Genomic DNA, 13,296 nt, shown 5'->3' with positions numbered 1-13,296 from the left:
CACCGGTCCGGGAGGATCCCGCATGCCACGGACTGGCTGGGCCCGTGGGCCATGGCCGCTGGGCCTGCGCCTCCGGAGCCTGTGCTCCCTACGGGAGAGGCCACAACAGTGAGAGGCCCGCATACCACAAAAAAAAAAAAAAAAGCAAATTGTGTTTTAATATACGTAGCATCAAACCATTTTTGTAAAAAACCAAAATCACCTGTGTATACTTAAGTGAGTGTTTTTGTGTGTTTATATGTATGAGCTAGTGAAAGTACATGGTTTTTAACCATACAGTCAAATTTGTCAATTTGGGAGGAAGGGCAGCATCAAAGGAGGAGAGGCTTTAAGTACTTCATGAACTTCTTCATATACCTCTGTACTGTTTGAATTTCAGCAGAGACAGGTGTTACCTTTGTAATGATCAAAAACAGGTATAAAGTACAAATAAATAAATACCTCAGGATTTAGATTTCTGGGTATCACAGGTTGATGTTATATCCAGCTATCAATTCAGACTATTTCATATTTAATTAACTATTTACTTCCAAGATAATTTAATGTAGTTTTGTAAAAATAAGAGTATTTAAGAAAACAAGCTATTTAGACATCTATTGGTATTTTTACGTTTCACTTAAACCTTTTGGATTGTTTTACCTCAAAAACTAACTGCTCTTCTTCCTTATATTTAGTGTCTTGTAGTTTTGAATCTTCACTGAAACCCCTGTAGTGATGACAGAGGCTTTACAGATCGAGTGGAGTGTGTTGGATGTTGGAGCCGGGCCTGGGGTTGGAGTGCATTATGACTTGCGGGTGCTCATCTGGATGTTCCTTCTCTTCCAGGTGGACTGTCTGAATCCTGCCAACCACCAGAGACTGTGCGTGCTCTTCAGCAGCTCTTCTGCCCAGTCCAGCAATGCTCCCAGTGCCTGTGTCAGTCCGTGGTAGGATTCCTTGCCCAGCCCCCCTGCACCCCCCCACTATTGTACTTGAGGATAGAATTCCAGCAAGTCTGAAAACAATTCAGCCATTAGGCTCTGTTTTTAGGTGCATGGCATGCTGCTGGTCATATGTGAATTGATGGAACTTTTGAACTTGTGAATTACATATGAAATTTGTATTTGTTCATGGGTAGAAGTAAATGAAAGTACCTTTAGTGAGAGTGAAAACGGATGTGAGGGATGGAAGAGAAATTTGTAGTTACAAAAGTGAGAGAGTTGATACATAAAAGCTAGTTTTAAGCATTTTGATAACATGTACAAATCAGGCAGGTTTTCTTTAGGCATCGCTTTCATAAAAGCAGTCAGTCTTTTGTCTTAAGTTTTATTCTAAAACTTAATTCTAAGTAGATTGACAGAAACACATTTTATAATGTTATAATTTATTTCCAGTGGTAGTCACAAAAGCCTAGTTATTACATAGTTTAGTTTTAAAAGTACTAAAGAACATAACTGCTTGTTTTTGGAGTACTTTCCATGACAAAATGTGTTCCGTATTTTAATTCTGGACACCAGAAACACTTACTTCCACCAGTGAGATCAGGAATTCTTCCAGCATCAGTAGAGCTCTAGCAGTCTGACTTGGGGCTGGGTGAGCCCATGGGAATTTTCTCTGGGAGTTTAGGTCAAGGCTTGATATAAGATGTGGGTTTCTACAGGGTATGTATAGCTGAACTCTCTTATTTGTGGGCATTTATAAGTTGGTTATAAAGTTAAGAATTGGCTTTCCTGGAGGAATGTGAGCTGCTGCTCTTTGTGCTCAGTAATGGTGTGGACTAGAGAGCAGAGACAGGAGTCCCATTTTATACTGACCGGGCTTAAGGCTTTGTAAAGGAAACTTCTACTTCTTCCTAACTCAAATCAGTTTTACTCATTTAATATTACAGTTTGTGCATCCTGATTAAATAGTTTCATAGGATACTAATGGACTGGGAATGGATACGATGCTGTAGTGTGGCTAGTACAAACCTGTTTTATCAGATGAGGTAAAACCTGTTCTGTAACAACAAAAGAATAGTACCTGTTTTAATACTGTATTATAAGCAGATCTAACAGGTATCAGTTTGGAGTCTCATGAAATATCTTTTGCTGGCTGGTAATTCATATGATATGTTTCTAAGAAATCTTTTCTTTTAGGATTGTAACAATGGAATTTTATGGAAAAAATGATCTTACATTAGGAATATTTTTAGAGAGATACTGTTTCCGGTAAGAACCAATTTTCTCCTTGTGTTCCATTTATGCTTTTTTGATGCCCAGAATTTCAACCTAAATATAAACATGAGTTGGAGCACTGTTGTGTGACCTTCGTGTTCATGCCACATGCCAGGGTTTGCAGAGAAGTAATCCTTTCATATTTCAACCCAGCATGTCTTCTCCAGTTCATTCCTCAGATCTTTGCCCATCTAATTGCCCTGCAATCCCACAGACTTTTTTTAGGATGTCTGTTTTTACAGTGATTCAAATGAGAGGCAAGAGAAGCTAAGGACCTCAGTTTAAGTCTTAGAGCTATCACCTGCCACTTAATATGACAAAGAACAAGTAGTTTAATCTTTACCAGCCCCCTTTATAGGTATTAACAAACTCCACAAATGTCAGGAGTTTTAATAGGTAAAATGAGATGATGTTTTAGAAATACTTGGCAAATAGAAGGTGCTTAACAAGTGGAACCTATCACTGTGATGTGGTTGAAGGCAGGATGTTCAGCTGCAGGCTCTGAGCAGGATGAATGGTACCCCGAGCAGATCATCCACCAGTCGTCCTTACTCTTGAGAGGATGCTGCACTTTCTCTTCAGTGGTCCTGTTTAGCCAGGATTCACTATACACTGCTCCTCGGTTTCGTGGTTAATGTGAGGACTTTCTTTTTGTCAAAGGCCTTCCTATCAGTGTCCTAGCATGTTCTGTGATACCCCCATGGTGCATCACATTCGACGCTTTGTCCATGGCCAAGGCTGTGTGCAGATAATCCTGAAGGAGTTGGATTCTCCAGTACCTGGATATCAGCATACAATTCTCACCTATTCCTGGTGCAGAATCTGCAAACAGGTAAGTGTACCCTGTTGCTATAATATATCACATAGTATCTTTTATTTCTGTATTAGTATAGTTCTTTTTTAGGGGGGAGGGTGGCCTCTGTTTTTTTGGATTTAGTATTTGTCTTTGGGCTCTTATTTATTTTACCTTCTAGTGCTGTATGTTCCCTTTAATGTTTGTTTCCTAAAGATTCCATTTTAGGATTTATCAGTCATCATATAAAACATAGGGTACCATGCCCAGTAAAATAGATGGAGGTTTTATCTTGACAGTTCTCCATTATGTTTGTTTATTCATTCAGTAAATGCTTATTGAGCACCACCTAGGTACCAGGTACTGTGCTAGGCCCTAGGAAAGAAGGAACAACAAGGTCAGGCTCCTGTCCTCTAGCGGGGGAGACAGACTTACAGTGATTACAGTATGCTAGAATGCTTGTGTAAGTTTAAGTCTATGTCAACATTTCTATCTTAAGACATACAGATGAGAGACCATGTTTAATTCATCTCTGCTGGTTTTCATATACATTCTTCAGGAAAGAACCATGTGTTTTATTTCTTCTGTGTGTTTTTCTAACTCTGCAGGGAATATTTGGTGCCAATATTATGTTTTTAATATATACTTTTTATTCAAATTGTTAACAGTGAGCATATGCCAAATTTAACTTCATTGTTATCTTAATTGGCTTATTTTGGAGTGTGTGTTTGGAAGCACATATGGGAATTAGAGATAAAATAATAGTGCAACCCATTTCAGTATCAGAGAGGTTGAGGAGGGCAAAGTCAAAGGTAGTGCCTTCTTCGGTAGGAACAAAGAGCCGTGAGATCATTTCTTGCAGTGATTGGTCTTCTTATACTTGTTCCTTTAGGCCTTTAGTTTGCTGTTAGACAGCTGGCAATATTTTGTTGTAGAATATGTGAACTTCTGTAGATTGACCAGTGAACTAAATGAATAACTTAAATTCGATCTTTATTTCTTGCATGTTTGTTGTATGCACTTTATTTTAAAACAAAAACTTCTGCCTTTGGGGTTATGTTAGAAAGGAAAAGGTAAACAGTTTTTGTTACACAGAAATGAAAACTTAGGTGTCCAAAAAAGTTATATATGACCAAATATTAGTATACTTACTATTAAATTTCTGTAAGCCATGATAATAGAAAAATGGGCAAGGGGTGTGACAAAGCAATTTAATACAAATGGCCAGTAGACATGTGCAAATACATTTTACTCATTAGTAATAATCAAAGAAGTATAAATAAATAAAATAAATGGAATGTGTTTTTATTTAGTTTTTAAAGAAGTTACATTTCAAAGATTTATAATTCCTGAGATTAGTAAGAAAGTCGGGAAATTGATATTCTCAGATACTGTTGGAGATTGTCTCCCAAAACAGGTGTACTGGTTTACACAATGTGGCAGAAAGTATCAAAGACCATATAAATGTCCATGCCCTTTGACCTACCAATTTCCATTTTCATTAATTTATTTCAAGGAAATAATAATTATGGATATTTATAAGTGTATATATATATATGTATATATATACATACATATACACACACACAACAGGGAAGTTCATCAAAATAGTGAAAAACTTGTAATGTCTTAAATGCACATCAATAGGGATTGGTTAAATAATTCCATATTATGGGATACTCTGCAGCCATTAAAAATCAAATTGTATAAGAATATTCTATGTGGGAAAATATGATATATTGCTAATAAAAAAAGGTTATGAAGCTAATTATAGGGAACAATTTTTATTTATAAACATCCCAGCTAAGCATATATGTATTCATGTATAGAAAGAAAGCAAACATACTAGCATATTGATGGTGGTAGTGGGATTACTGGCAAGAGAGTTTTCCCCAGCCATCCCTAACTCCACCCACCTCGAAGCATTTTTTTCTTCTTCTAGTTTTCTGTAGTCAGAATATACTAGATTTGTACTAGAGAAGAAAATACATTGTTTTTTAAAAAAGAGATTCTCAATATGTGATTAGATAACAATTTATGCTGAATTTCAGGTAACACCAGTTGTTGCTCTTTCCAATGAGTCCTGGTCCATGTCATTTGCAAAATACCTTGAACTTAGGTTTTATGGACACCAATACACCCGTAGAGCCAATGCTGAGCCGTGTGGTCACTCCATCCACCATGATTATCACCAGTATTTCTCCTATAACCAGATGGTAGCATCTTTCAGGTAAGAAGTCTGAGTGACCTTGTCACAATCACATACTCCCTGGAAGGCTTTATAACATTTCCAGTATTACTAGATTGAATTAATTTTTGGTGTGTGTTGTTCCCCATTCCCACTCTTGCAAAGGCAGAGGGCCATACTCTGTGAAGAGCTTTCAGTGTTATTATTTTATTTAATCCTTTAAGAAATATGTATTATTATCACCCTAACTTAGAGAGCTTATAGCTGACAAATAGAGCTAGCAAGTCATGATCCATGATTCTTGCTACTGCAGGTGTTACTCTTAACCATTGTTTTTGCATCTGAGAGCTTATCAGAATTTTTGCTAAGACATTACTTAGCCATAAGGGTAATCGGATATTCCGGATAGAGCTAAAATCACTAGTTCAAAGAATGGGTGTTTACACTTGTTCTTAAATGATTTGAGAAAGCCTTCGGGCTGTGCCTTCAGAATATACCCAGAACATGTCTCACCACCTCCACCACTACCACTCTGGGCTGAACCTCTGTTGTCTTTTACTAGATTATTGCACTAACCTCAATCAGTTTCCTTTTGGCCTTACCTGCTGCAGCCTGTTCTCAACACAGCAGTCACAGTGGTATTGTTATATGAAAATCAACTCAGGCCACTCATGTGCTCTCGAGCCTCCAGTGGGTGTCTGTTTCACCCTGAGTGAAGGCCAGAGGCCATTTACGAGCCTGTGAGCCCCCTACGTGCTCTGGCTTCTCACCCCCTACTACACCCCTCCTCGCTCACCGTACTTCAGCCTCACTGGCCTCCTGGCTGGACCTCAGCTATGTCAGGTAGGCTCCTACCTGGGAGCCCTGCACTTGTTCTTCATCTCTGAGCTGCCTGCTCCCAGATATCTGCCTACTTTTCCTTATTTCCTGCAGGTCCTTGTTCAGATTTCACCTGCCCTGACTCCCTCTCACCGGGGCACTCCTTGCTTCCCTTTCCTGCTTTATTTTGCCCTGTAGCACCTACTGTCTGGCGTAAGATATGTTTTAAGTATATGTTTTTGTTTATCGCCCAAGCCTTATTATTCCTGAATCACGAGAGCAAGAATTTTGGCCCTTACTCCATGCTGTATCTCAGCACCTAAAACAGCATCTGACACATAATAGGCACAAATAGGTACACAAATAGGAAATACTTGTAATTGAACCCTATTTCCTTTTTTAAGCAAGAGCTATTAACCATGAACCCAGGGCCTAGGTGAGATGTAGCATTTACTAGACATCATGAACTTCAGGTGGAAAGGAAACTCACAAAGAATCCCTGGGAACTGCGAAGGTAGTGAATACCTGTGTCCAAGCTAATTGTAGGAAGGAGTCCCTCTGCTCATTCATGGAGGTTTATATCCCAGTCATTTGTTTTTAAAGCACATGAGGATGGCCTCGGGGGATAAAAGATGACATCTCAATGCAGGGGAAAAATAAAACAAAATCTTTTTAAAACTGGGGAGGGTATTTGTAATGGCTGAAAGTTGCCTTCAGTATTTTTGATTGTTTTAAAAATGCCATTTCACAGAAACTTTATGATCTCTTGCACCTCATAGGACTTAGTTGGCACCTCTACTCAAAATATTAAAATATTTTTCACTTTTCTACTATTACTTGTATTTTTTCCTCTCAGTTATTCTCCCATTCGGCTTCTTGAAGTGTGTGTTCCACTTCCCAAAATATTCATTAAACGTCAGGTCCCACTAAAAGTGGCCCTTCTTCAGGATCTGAAGGACTTCTTTCAAAAGTAAGTTTTATTTTCTTTGGTCATCTGTTTTTGTTTAGTACTGCCTGAAATCTAAACTATTTTAAATATCATGTTTGTTCCTTTAGCTTTCTTCGAAAACAGAAATAACCTGTTTTTCTAATTGTATATTATATATGCCTGATGTAAAAAAGGAAAAGTGTAGACAGTTCATAAAAGTACTGACAAAGAAGTCAAACGCTCTCAGGCATAACAACTATTAAAATTTTGATATACATCCTTTTTTGTTCTGCAAAATTGTATGTGATTCTTAATTAGATAAGACCTAGTTAAAGTTTTGTGTGTACATCTTTTTTCTACTTGTGTGAGATTAGACAATTTGATTCTGACTTTTCTAAAGTGCTTAATGTTTATGTTTATATTGTTAGAGTTTCACAGGTATATCTTGCTGTGGATGAAAGACTCGCATCTTTGAAAACTGATACATTTAGCAAAACAAGAGAGGAGAAAATGGAAGATATCTTTGCACAAAAAGAGGTAATTCATTTTTCTGACAGAAACCCAAATGTTAGCTGTGAACTTGTTAGAGGTTCCTTTTGGGGTGTGTCTCAGATTGCTGGAGTGGTTTCTGTTCCTTGTAGATGGAAGAAAGCGAGTTCAAGAGCTGGACTGAGAAGATGCAAGCACGGCTCCTGTCTTCCTCTGTGGAGACCCCTCAGCAACTGCAGTCGGTCTTTGAGTCACTCATCGCCAAGAAACAAAGCCTCTGCGAAGTGCTGCAGGCTTGGAATAACAGGTGTGACTTTGCAGTCCGGTGTTTCTTTTACATTATTGCAAAATTTGCTCTGCTATCATGTTTTTGATGTAAATGTCCTTATTAATTTGGATGTTTCCTTTTACTCTCAAGTTGTAGGAGCTTTATTTTTATTGCCACTACCACCCTTCACCTCTTTCATCCTTTAAAGTGTAGGTTGTGAAGATAAAAACAAAGATGAGAATAGCCTTCATTGCTGTTGCAAATACAGTGTGTGTGCTTAATGAACCTAATTTATCTGTATTAGTATGTCATGGAGTGATTATTGGGTTTTAGGCCATTACTTTCAACTCTATTATTTTGTGTATCTTGTACCTTTATTTAAATATTTATTTGGGGAAATATTTCCCTTTAATGCTTATTGAAAAGTTCAGTTAGATTATTATAGCATTTATTGAGCACTTGGACCATGCTAGGCACTAAGTAAGGCAGTAGATGGACATGCACTGTTTTATTTGATTTTGAGTCCTACAATGTACGTATACTGATTCCATTTTACAGAGGAAACTGTGGCTGTACGAGACTAAGGGATTTGCCCAAGTTATAGAGCTGTTAATTGTCAGAGCTTGGCTTTGAGCCCAGGTCTGTTGGTCTTTAACACCCGTAGTTTTTACGTTATGCTGTATTGTCTCATTATAACTTGCTATTCTTTTATTACTATAGTCATATCAGTAACAAGTGATTAATTGATTAGAAAGAAAACAAAAATTTAGTCTTAGTTATGTACAGCTTTAAAATCTATTGCATTCGAAATAGGAAAATCTAATTCTTGTGGTTTCAAAGCTATAAGGAGAATATGTGTAAACATTATTCAGGATATTGGAAGGAAAATCATATTTTTCTTTTCTCTTTTCCTTTTTTTCATTAACTATAGGTTGCAGGACCTTTTCCAGCAAGAAAAGGGTAGAAAGCGGCCTTCAGTTCCTCCAAGTCCTGGAAGACTGAGGCAAGGGGAAGAAAGCAAGGTAATGAAATGCAGTTTTGTCTTTGAGCCTATATATATTGTTATAGATATAATTAATTTCTCTTATGACACTTAGAAGTGGTAGTTTAGGGACTTCCCTGGTGGTGCATTGGTTAAGAATCCACCTGCCAACGCAAGGGACACGGGTTCGATCCCTGGTCCAGGAAGATCCCACATGCCACGGAGCAACTAAGCCCGTGTGCCACAACTACTGAACCTGTGCTCTAGAGCCCACGAGCCACAACTACTGAAGCCCATGCACCTAGAGCCCGTGCTCCACAACAAGAGAAGCCACCGCAGTGAGAAGCCCGCGCATGACAACGAAGAGTAGCCCCCGCTCGTTGCAACTAGAAAAGCCCACATGCAGCAATGAAGACCCAATGCAGCCAAAAAAAAATAAAGTGGTAGCTTAATATATACTTTATTAATAATAGTAGGAGTTTTTAGTTTTGAAGTTATGAGGTTTCTTGGTGATGTGACCTGGATTAATTTTTTTTATCTTAGCCTGAAATAAAATACATTATAATTCATTTATTGGAAACATTTATCAAAAGCTACTGTCTCCTGGCATCACTGAGGATAGTATCACAGAGGCAGTAAATGCTATAAAGGAGAAGGTGTGGATGTGCTGAGTGTATAATAGAGTCCTAATTTACTTTACTGTGAGTTTTGGGTGTTCTTATCTCTGTGCTTAAGTGAGAAGCTTTTCTTAAGGGGTCTGCACCAGGTTAGTTCTACATGTTGAGTTCATTAACCTTTCCTAACTGTATTAGTTTTCTCTTGCTGCACAGCACATTACCCCAAACTTAGTGACCTAAAACATAAATTTATTATCTCACAGTGTGTCAGGACTCTGGCACAGTGTGGCTGGGTTCTCTGCTCACAGAACTGAGATGAAGGCTTTGGCCAGGGCTGTTACCTGAGGCTCAGGATCTTCTTCCAAGCTCATCTAGGTTGTTGGCAGAGTTCAATTCCTAGTGGTTATAGGACTGAGGTCCCCCATTTGTTGCTGGCAGTTGACTAGAGGCGATTCTCAACTCCTAGAGGCTGCCTGATTCCTTGCATGTGGCTCTGTTCATCTTCAAAGCCTATAGCAGTGGATTGAATCCTTTTCATGTTTCAAATCTCTGAATTCTTCTGCTGTGTCTGACCTCTGGACACAGATTTAAAGGACACATGTGATTAGGTCAGGCCTACCTGGTTAGTCTCTGTAGTTTAAGGTTAACTGATTTGGGACCTTACATACATGGTAAAATCCCTTCACAACAGTATCTGGATTAATGTTTGGTTGAATAACTGTGTGTGTGTATGCCAGGGGTGGAGTTCTTGGGGGCCATCACAGAATTCTACTTACCATGCTAACCATGAACAGATGAATTAATGTCAATATATTATAAGGGCTTAATATTCTGTTATCATGAGGACTTTTGAGAGAATATCTTTTTGTACAAGTGTGTAGTATTTGTAGCAGAGTATTTTCATGGAATGATGGGTTCAAGTGCCTTGGATCTTTGTGTTATTTAGTAACACTGTGTAACTGTATTCCTCCTTTTTGTCTCATAAATAACTGTGTAGGAATCACTTTTCCTTAAAGTTTAGGTGAGAGTAAGAATAAGAATTACTGAAGATGATTTATTAGTATTTGCCAAGTAGTTAAGGACAATTAACGGCTATCACAAACTGCTAGTGGCCTGTTTGCCTAGTGATGAAACAGTGAAGCTAGTGGTGTAAGACCTCTAATTATAATATTGAGACATAGAATTGAATAATACAAAATCAGTCAGTAGATGATTATCTTTTTTTTTTTTTTCTTGTGCGATACATGGGCCTCTCACTGTTGTGGCCTCTCCTGTTGCGGAGCACAGGGTCCAGACACGCAGGCTCAGCGGCCATGGCTCACGGGCCCAGCCGCTCTGCGGCATGTGGAATCTTCCCGGACCGGGGCACGAACCTGTGTCCCCTGCATCAGCAGCCAGACCCTCAACCACTGCGCCACCAGGGAAGCCCCGATGATTATCTTTTTGAAAGATCAAAAGTTGATTTGAAAATCTGTAGCACTGCCTTTGTATTCATTCATTTGATAAATAGTTCTTGAGTGCTTTTAGGCACTGTTCTGAGTGCAAGGAATTCACGTTTGTGAATGAAGGCCATAGTTATTGTCCCTATGGAACGTTCGTCTAATGAGACTGACAATAAACAGATGAACCAATAAACATTTAAAAAACAAATGGAAACAAGGCTATGAAGAAAAAAATTAAAAGAAATGGAGAGTATTGCTAGGGGAGTAGGTGATGGTGAGTTATTTTACATAGGGTGCCCAGGGAGGTCTCTCTGGTATGGTGAACAAATCAAAGAACATTTTAAGTAGCAGTCTAAGAAATGACTTTGTAATGAAATTGTACACAGGGCTGATAGTCATTTAAAATGTATCTTATCTATGGATAATGGGACTTGTGAAAGTCCAGTGGGTAATCAAAGATTACTAGGCTTAATGGATAATATAAGTAGTTCCTAGATGCTCTAATGGGTCTGTGAGCTATTGTTTAGAACAGTATTCTCAAAGTATGGTTCAAGGATCCTGGGGGTCCAAGACCCTTTCAAGGGCTCCACAAGGTTTCTCTTTTTTAATTAATTAATTAATTAATTAATTAATTAATTTATGGCTGTGTTGGGTCTTTGTTGCTGCGCACCAGCTTTCTCTAGTTGTGGCGAGCATGGGCTACTCTTTGCTGCGGTGCATGGGCTTCTCATTGCTGTGGCTTCTTGTTGCGGAGCATGGGCTTTGGGCGCACGGGCTTCAGTAGTTGTGGCACGCGGGCTCAGTAGTTGTGGCTCATGGGCTTAGTTGCTCCGCAGCATGTGGGATCTTCCCGGACCAGGGATCGAACCCGTGTCCCCTGCATTGGCAGGAGGATTCTTAACCACTGTGCCACCAGGGAAGCCTTCCCTTTTTCAACTGTATATCTGTGTGAGGCTAGATTTTCTTTATATACTTCAATCATAATAATATAGCTCAACAGGTTAAATGCAGAAGTCGGAGAGGAATTTAACTGTCTTCTATTAAGCTAGGCATTAAAGTAATTGTAAAAGTGTAAAACAATGCCACTCTTAATTTTTTTTAAAAAAATCTATTTTTAATTAAAATATGTTTTTTATGTTAATATGTAATGGGTTTATTATTGTATTTTTAAATGAATTAATAAATGTACGTTCTATAACTTTTTCAGTTTTGATTTTCTAATAAGGAAAAATTGGAAGATATAACCCACATAAACAAAAGCTATCTGAGTGTCTTAATGATTCTTAAGAGGTTGAAAGGGTCTTGAGGACAAAATGGTTAAGATTCACTGGGTTAAAAAATTTTTTTTTTTAATTTAAAATTTTAAATTTAATGTTTCCTTAAGAACAAAGTATTTTGTTCTCTACAGATAAGTGCAATGGATGCATCTCCACGGAATGCTTCTCCAGGACTTCAAAATGGGGAAAAAGGTTGGTCCTTGAGGCTGGTGATCACCTGTCAATGAATTTAAGACATTTCTTAGTCTATAAGTTGTTTTTAACTACTAAATACTGAGAATTTTTTTCTGATGCAATTGAACATAGACTTTTTTTTCCTTCCTGTAAAACGTTTGTAGCACTCTAAGTTTAAGATTATCATAAAGTACATTGCATAAGATAAGTTAGGATATAGAAATGCATGATAAATGAGAAGATTGCTTTTAGGGAAAGAACAAAAAGACAAAAGGAAACTGAATTTCTGTCTGGATTGTTATAAGGTCAACTGCCAGGTTTCATGGAAAAAAATCTTATAAAGTTTAATTTATATTTTTATATCACTAAAATCCTTTCCAGACTTAATTTTTCCTCAGTATTTCGTAGAATAACTTTTCTAGGTGCTATCCTAGAAAATTGGTAGGGAAATTTACTTAGACTATCTTTGTAGAACAAGAGCTCAACTCAGAATTCTTGGCATTTTTCTATCATAAGTAAGTGAATTTCCCCCCTGAGAATAAGCATGTGATTTGTTTTCCCCCAGTAGTGTCATAATTGCATTCTCTATTAAATTGAATGAACTAATATTTAGGTAGGCATTATGGTCTAGTGCAAAGAATATGGCATAGGAGCCAGAATTGGTTACCAGTCACAGTGCTGTCACTAAGATCCGCTTGGGGTCAAGTCATATAACCTGTCTGGATTTTTGTATCCATTTCTAAAATATGCACTGAAATGGCCTATGTAACTTTTAAGAAGCTAAAATTCTTTGGTTTATGAAGTAGAAATAGGAGTTGGCATTTTAAAAACATTGCTGTTGGATAGAAATGGACTTAATGTTTTAAAGCGACTCATTTGCACTCTGTTTTTCTTTAGAGGACCGCTTCTTAGCTACCCTGTCCAGTCAGAGCTCCACCAGTTCCCCCCACCTCCAGCTGCCCACTCCTCCCGAAGGCGTGCCTGAGCAGGCCGTGGGAGGGCCCCCAGAACTTGATACCACCAGCAGTTCCGAAGGTACAGGTCAAGTCACTTTTACTGCACTTCGTCCAATAGAGACAAACACTCTGAGTGCTGTGACACAATTCTTTCTTAGCCCTTTAGGA

The 13,296-nt window shown here is 38.3% G+C and overlaps 1 protein-coding gene across 13 annotated transcripts in view; it reads left to right on the top strand.

Moving 5' to 3' along the window:
- The window catches only part of PIKFYVE (phosphoinositide kinase, FYVE-type zinc finger containing), a 78,297-nt gene that overhangs the window by 48,973 nt on the left and 16,028 nt on the right, over positions 1–13,296 (top strand). For 12 of the 13 annotated variants that reach the window (XM_032637103.1, XM_032637111.1, XM_032637101.1 and 9 more), the window contains 10 exons: positions 826–926; positions 2,118–2,189; positions 2,856–3,027; positions 5,040–5,218; positions 6,852–6,965; positions 7,352–7,460; positions 7,565–7,719; positions 8,612–8,702; positions 12,130–12,190; positions 13,070–13,207. In XM_032637103.1, the coding sequence (XP_032492994.1) occupies positions 826–926; positions 2,118–2,189; positions 2,856–3,027; positions 5,040–5,218; positions 6,852–6,965; positions 7,352–7,460; positions 7,565–7,719; positions 8,612–8,702; positions 12,130–12,190; positions 13,070–13,207 (1,192 nt within the window). The remainder of the gene's footprint in view (positions 1–825; positions 927–2,117; positions 2,190–2,855; positions 3,028–5,039; positions 5,219–6,851; positions 6,966–7,351; positions 7,461–7,564; positions 7,720–8,611; positions 8,703–12,129; positions 12,191–13,069; positions 13,208–13,296) is intronic. The other variant, XM_032637107.1, reaches the window with a different exon arrangement.

Source organism: Phocoena sinus, chromosome 7 (genome assembly GCF_008692025.1).
Source record: "Phocoena sinus isolate mPhoSin1 chromosome 7, mPhoSin1.pri, whole genome shotgun sequence".
Taxonomy (NCBI): Eukaryota; Metazoa; Chordata; class Mammalia; order Artiodactyla; family Phocoenidae; genus Phocoena; species Phocoena sinus.
Note: the sequence above shows the minus strand (reverse complement) of the source record. Positions and strands in the feature narration are given on the sequence as shown.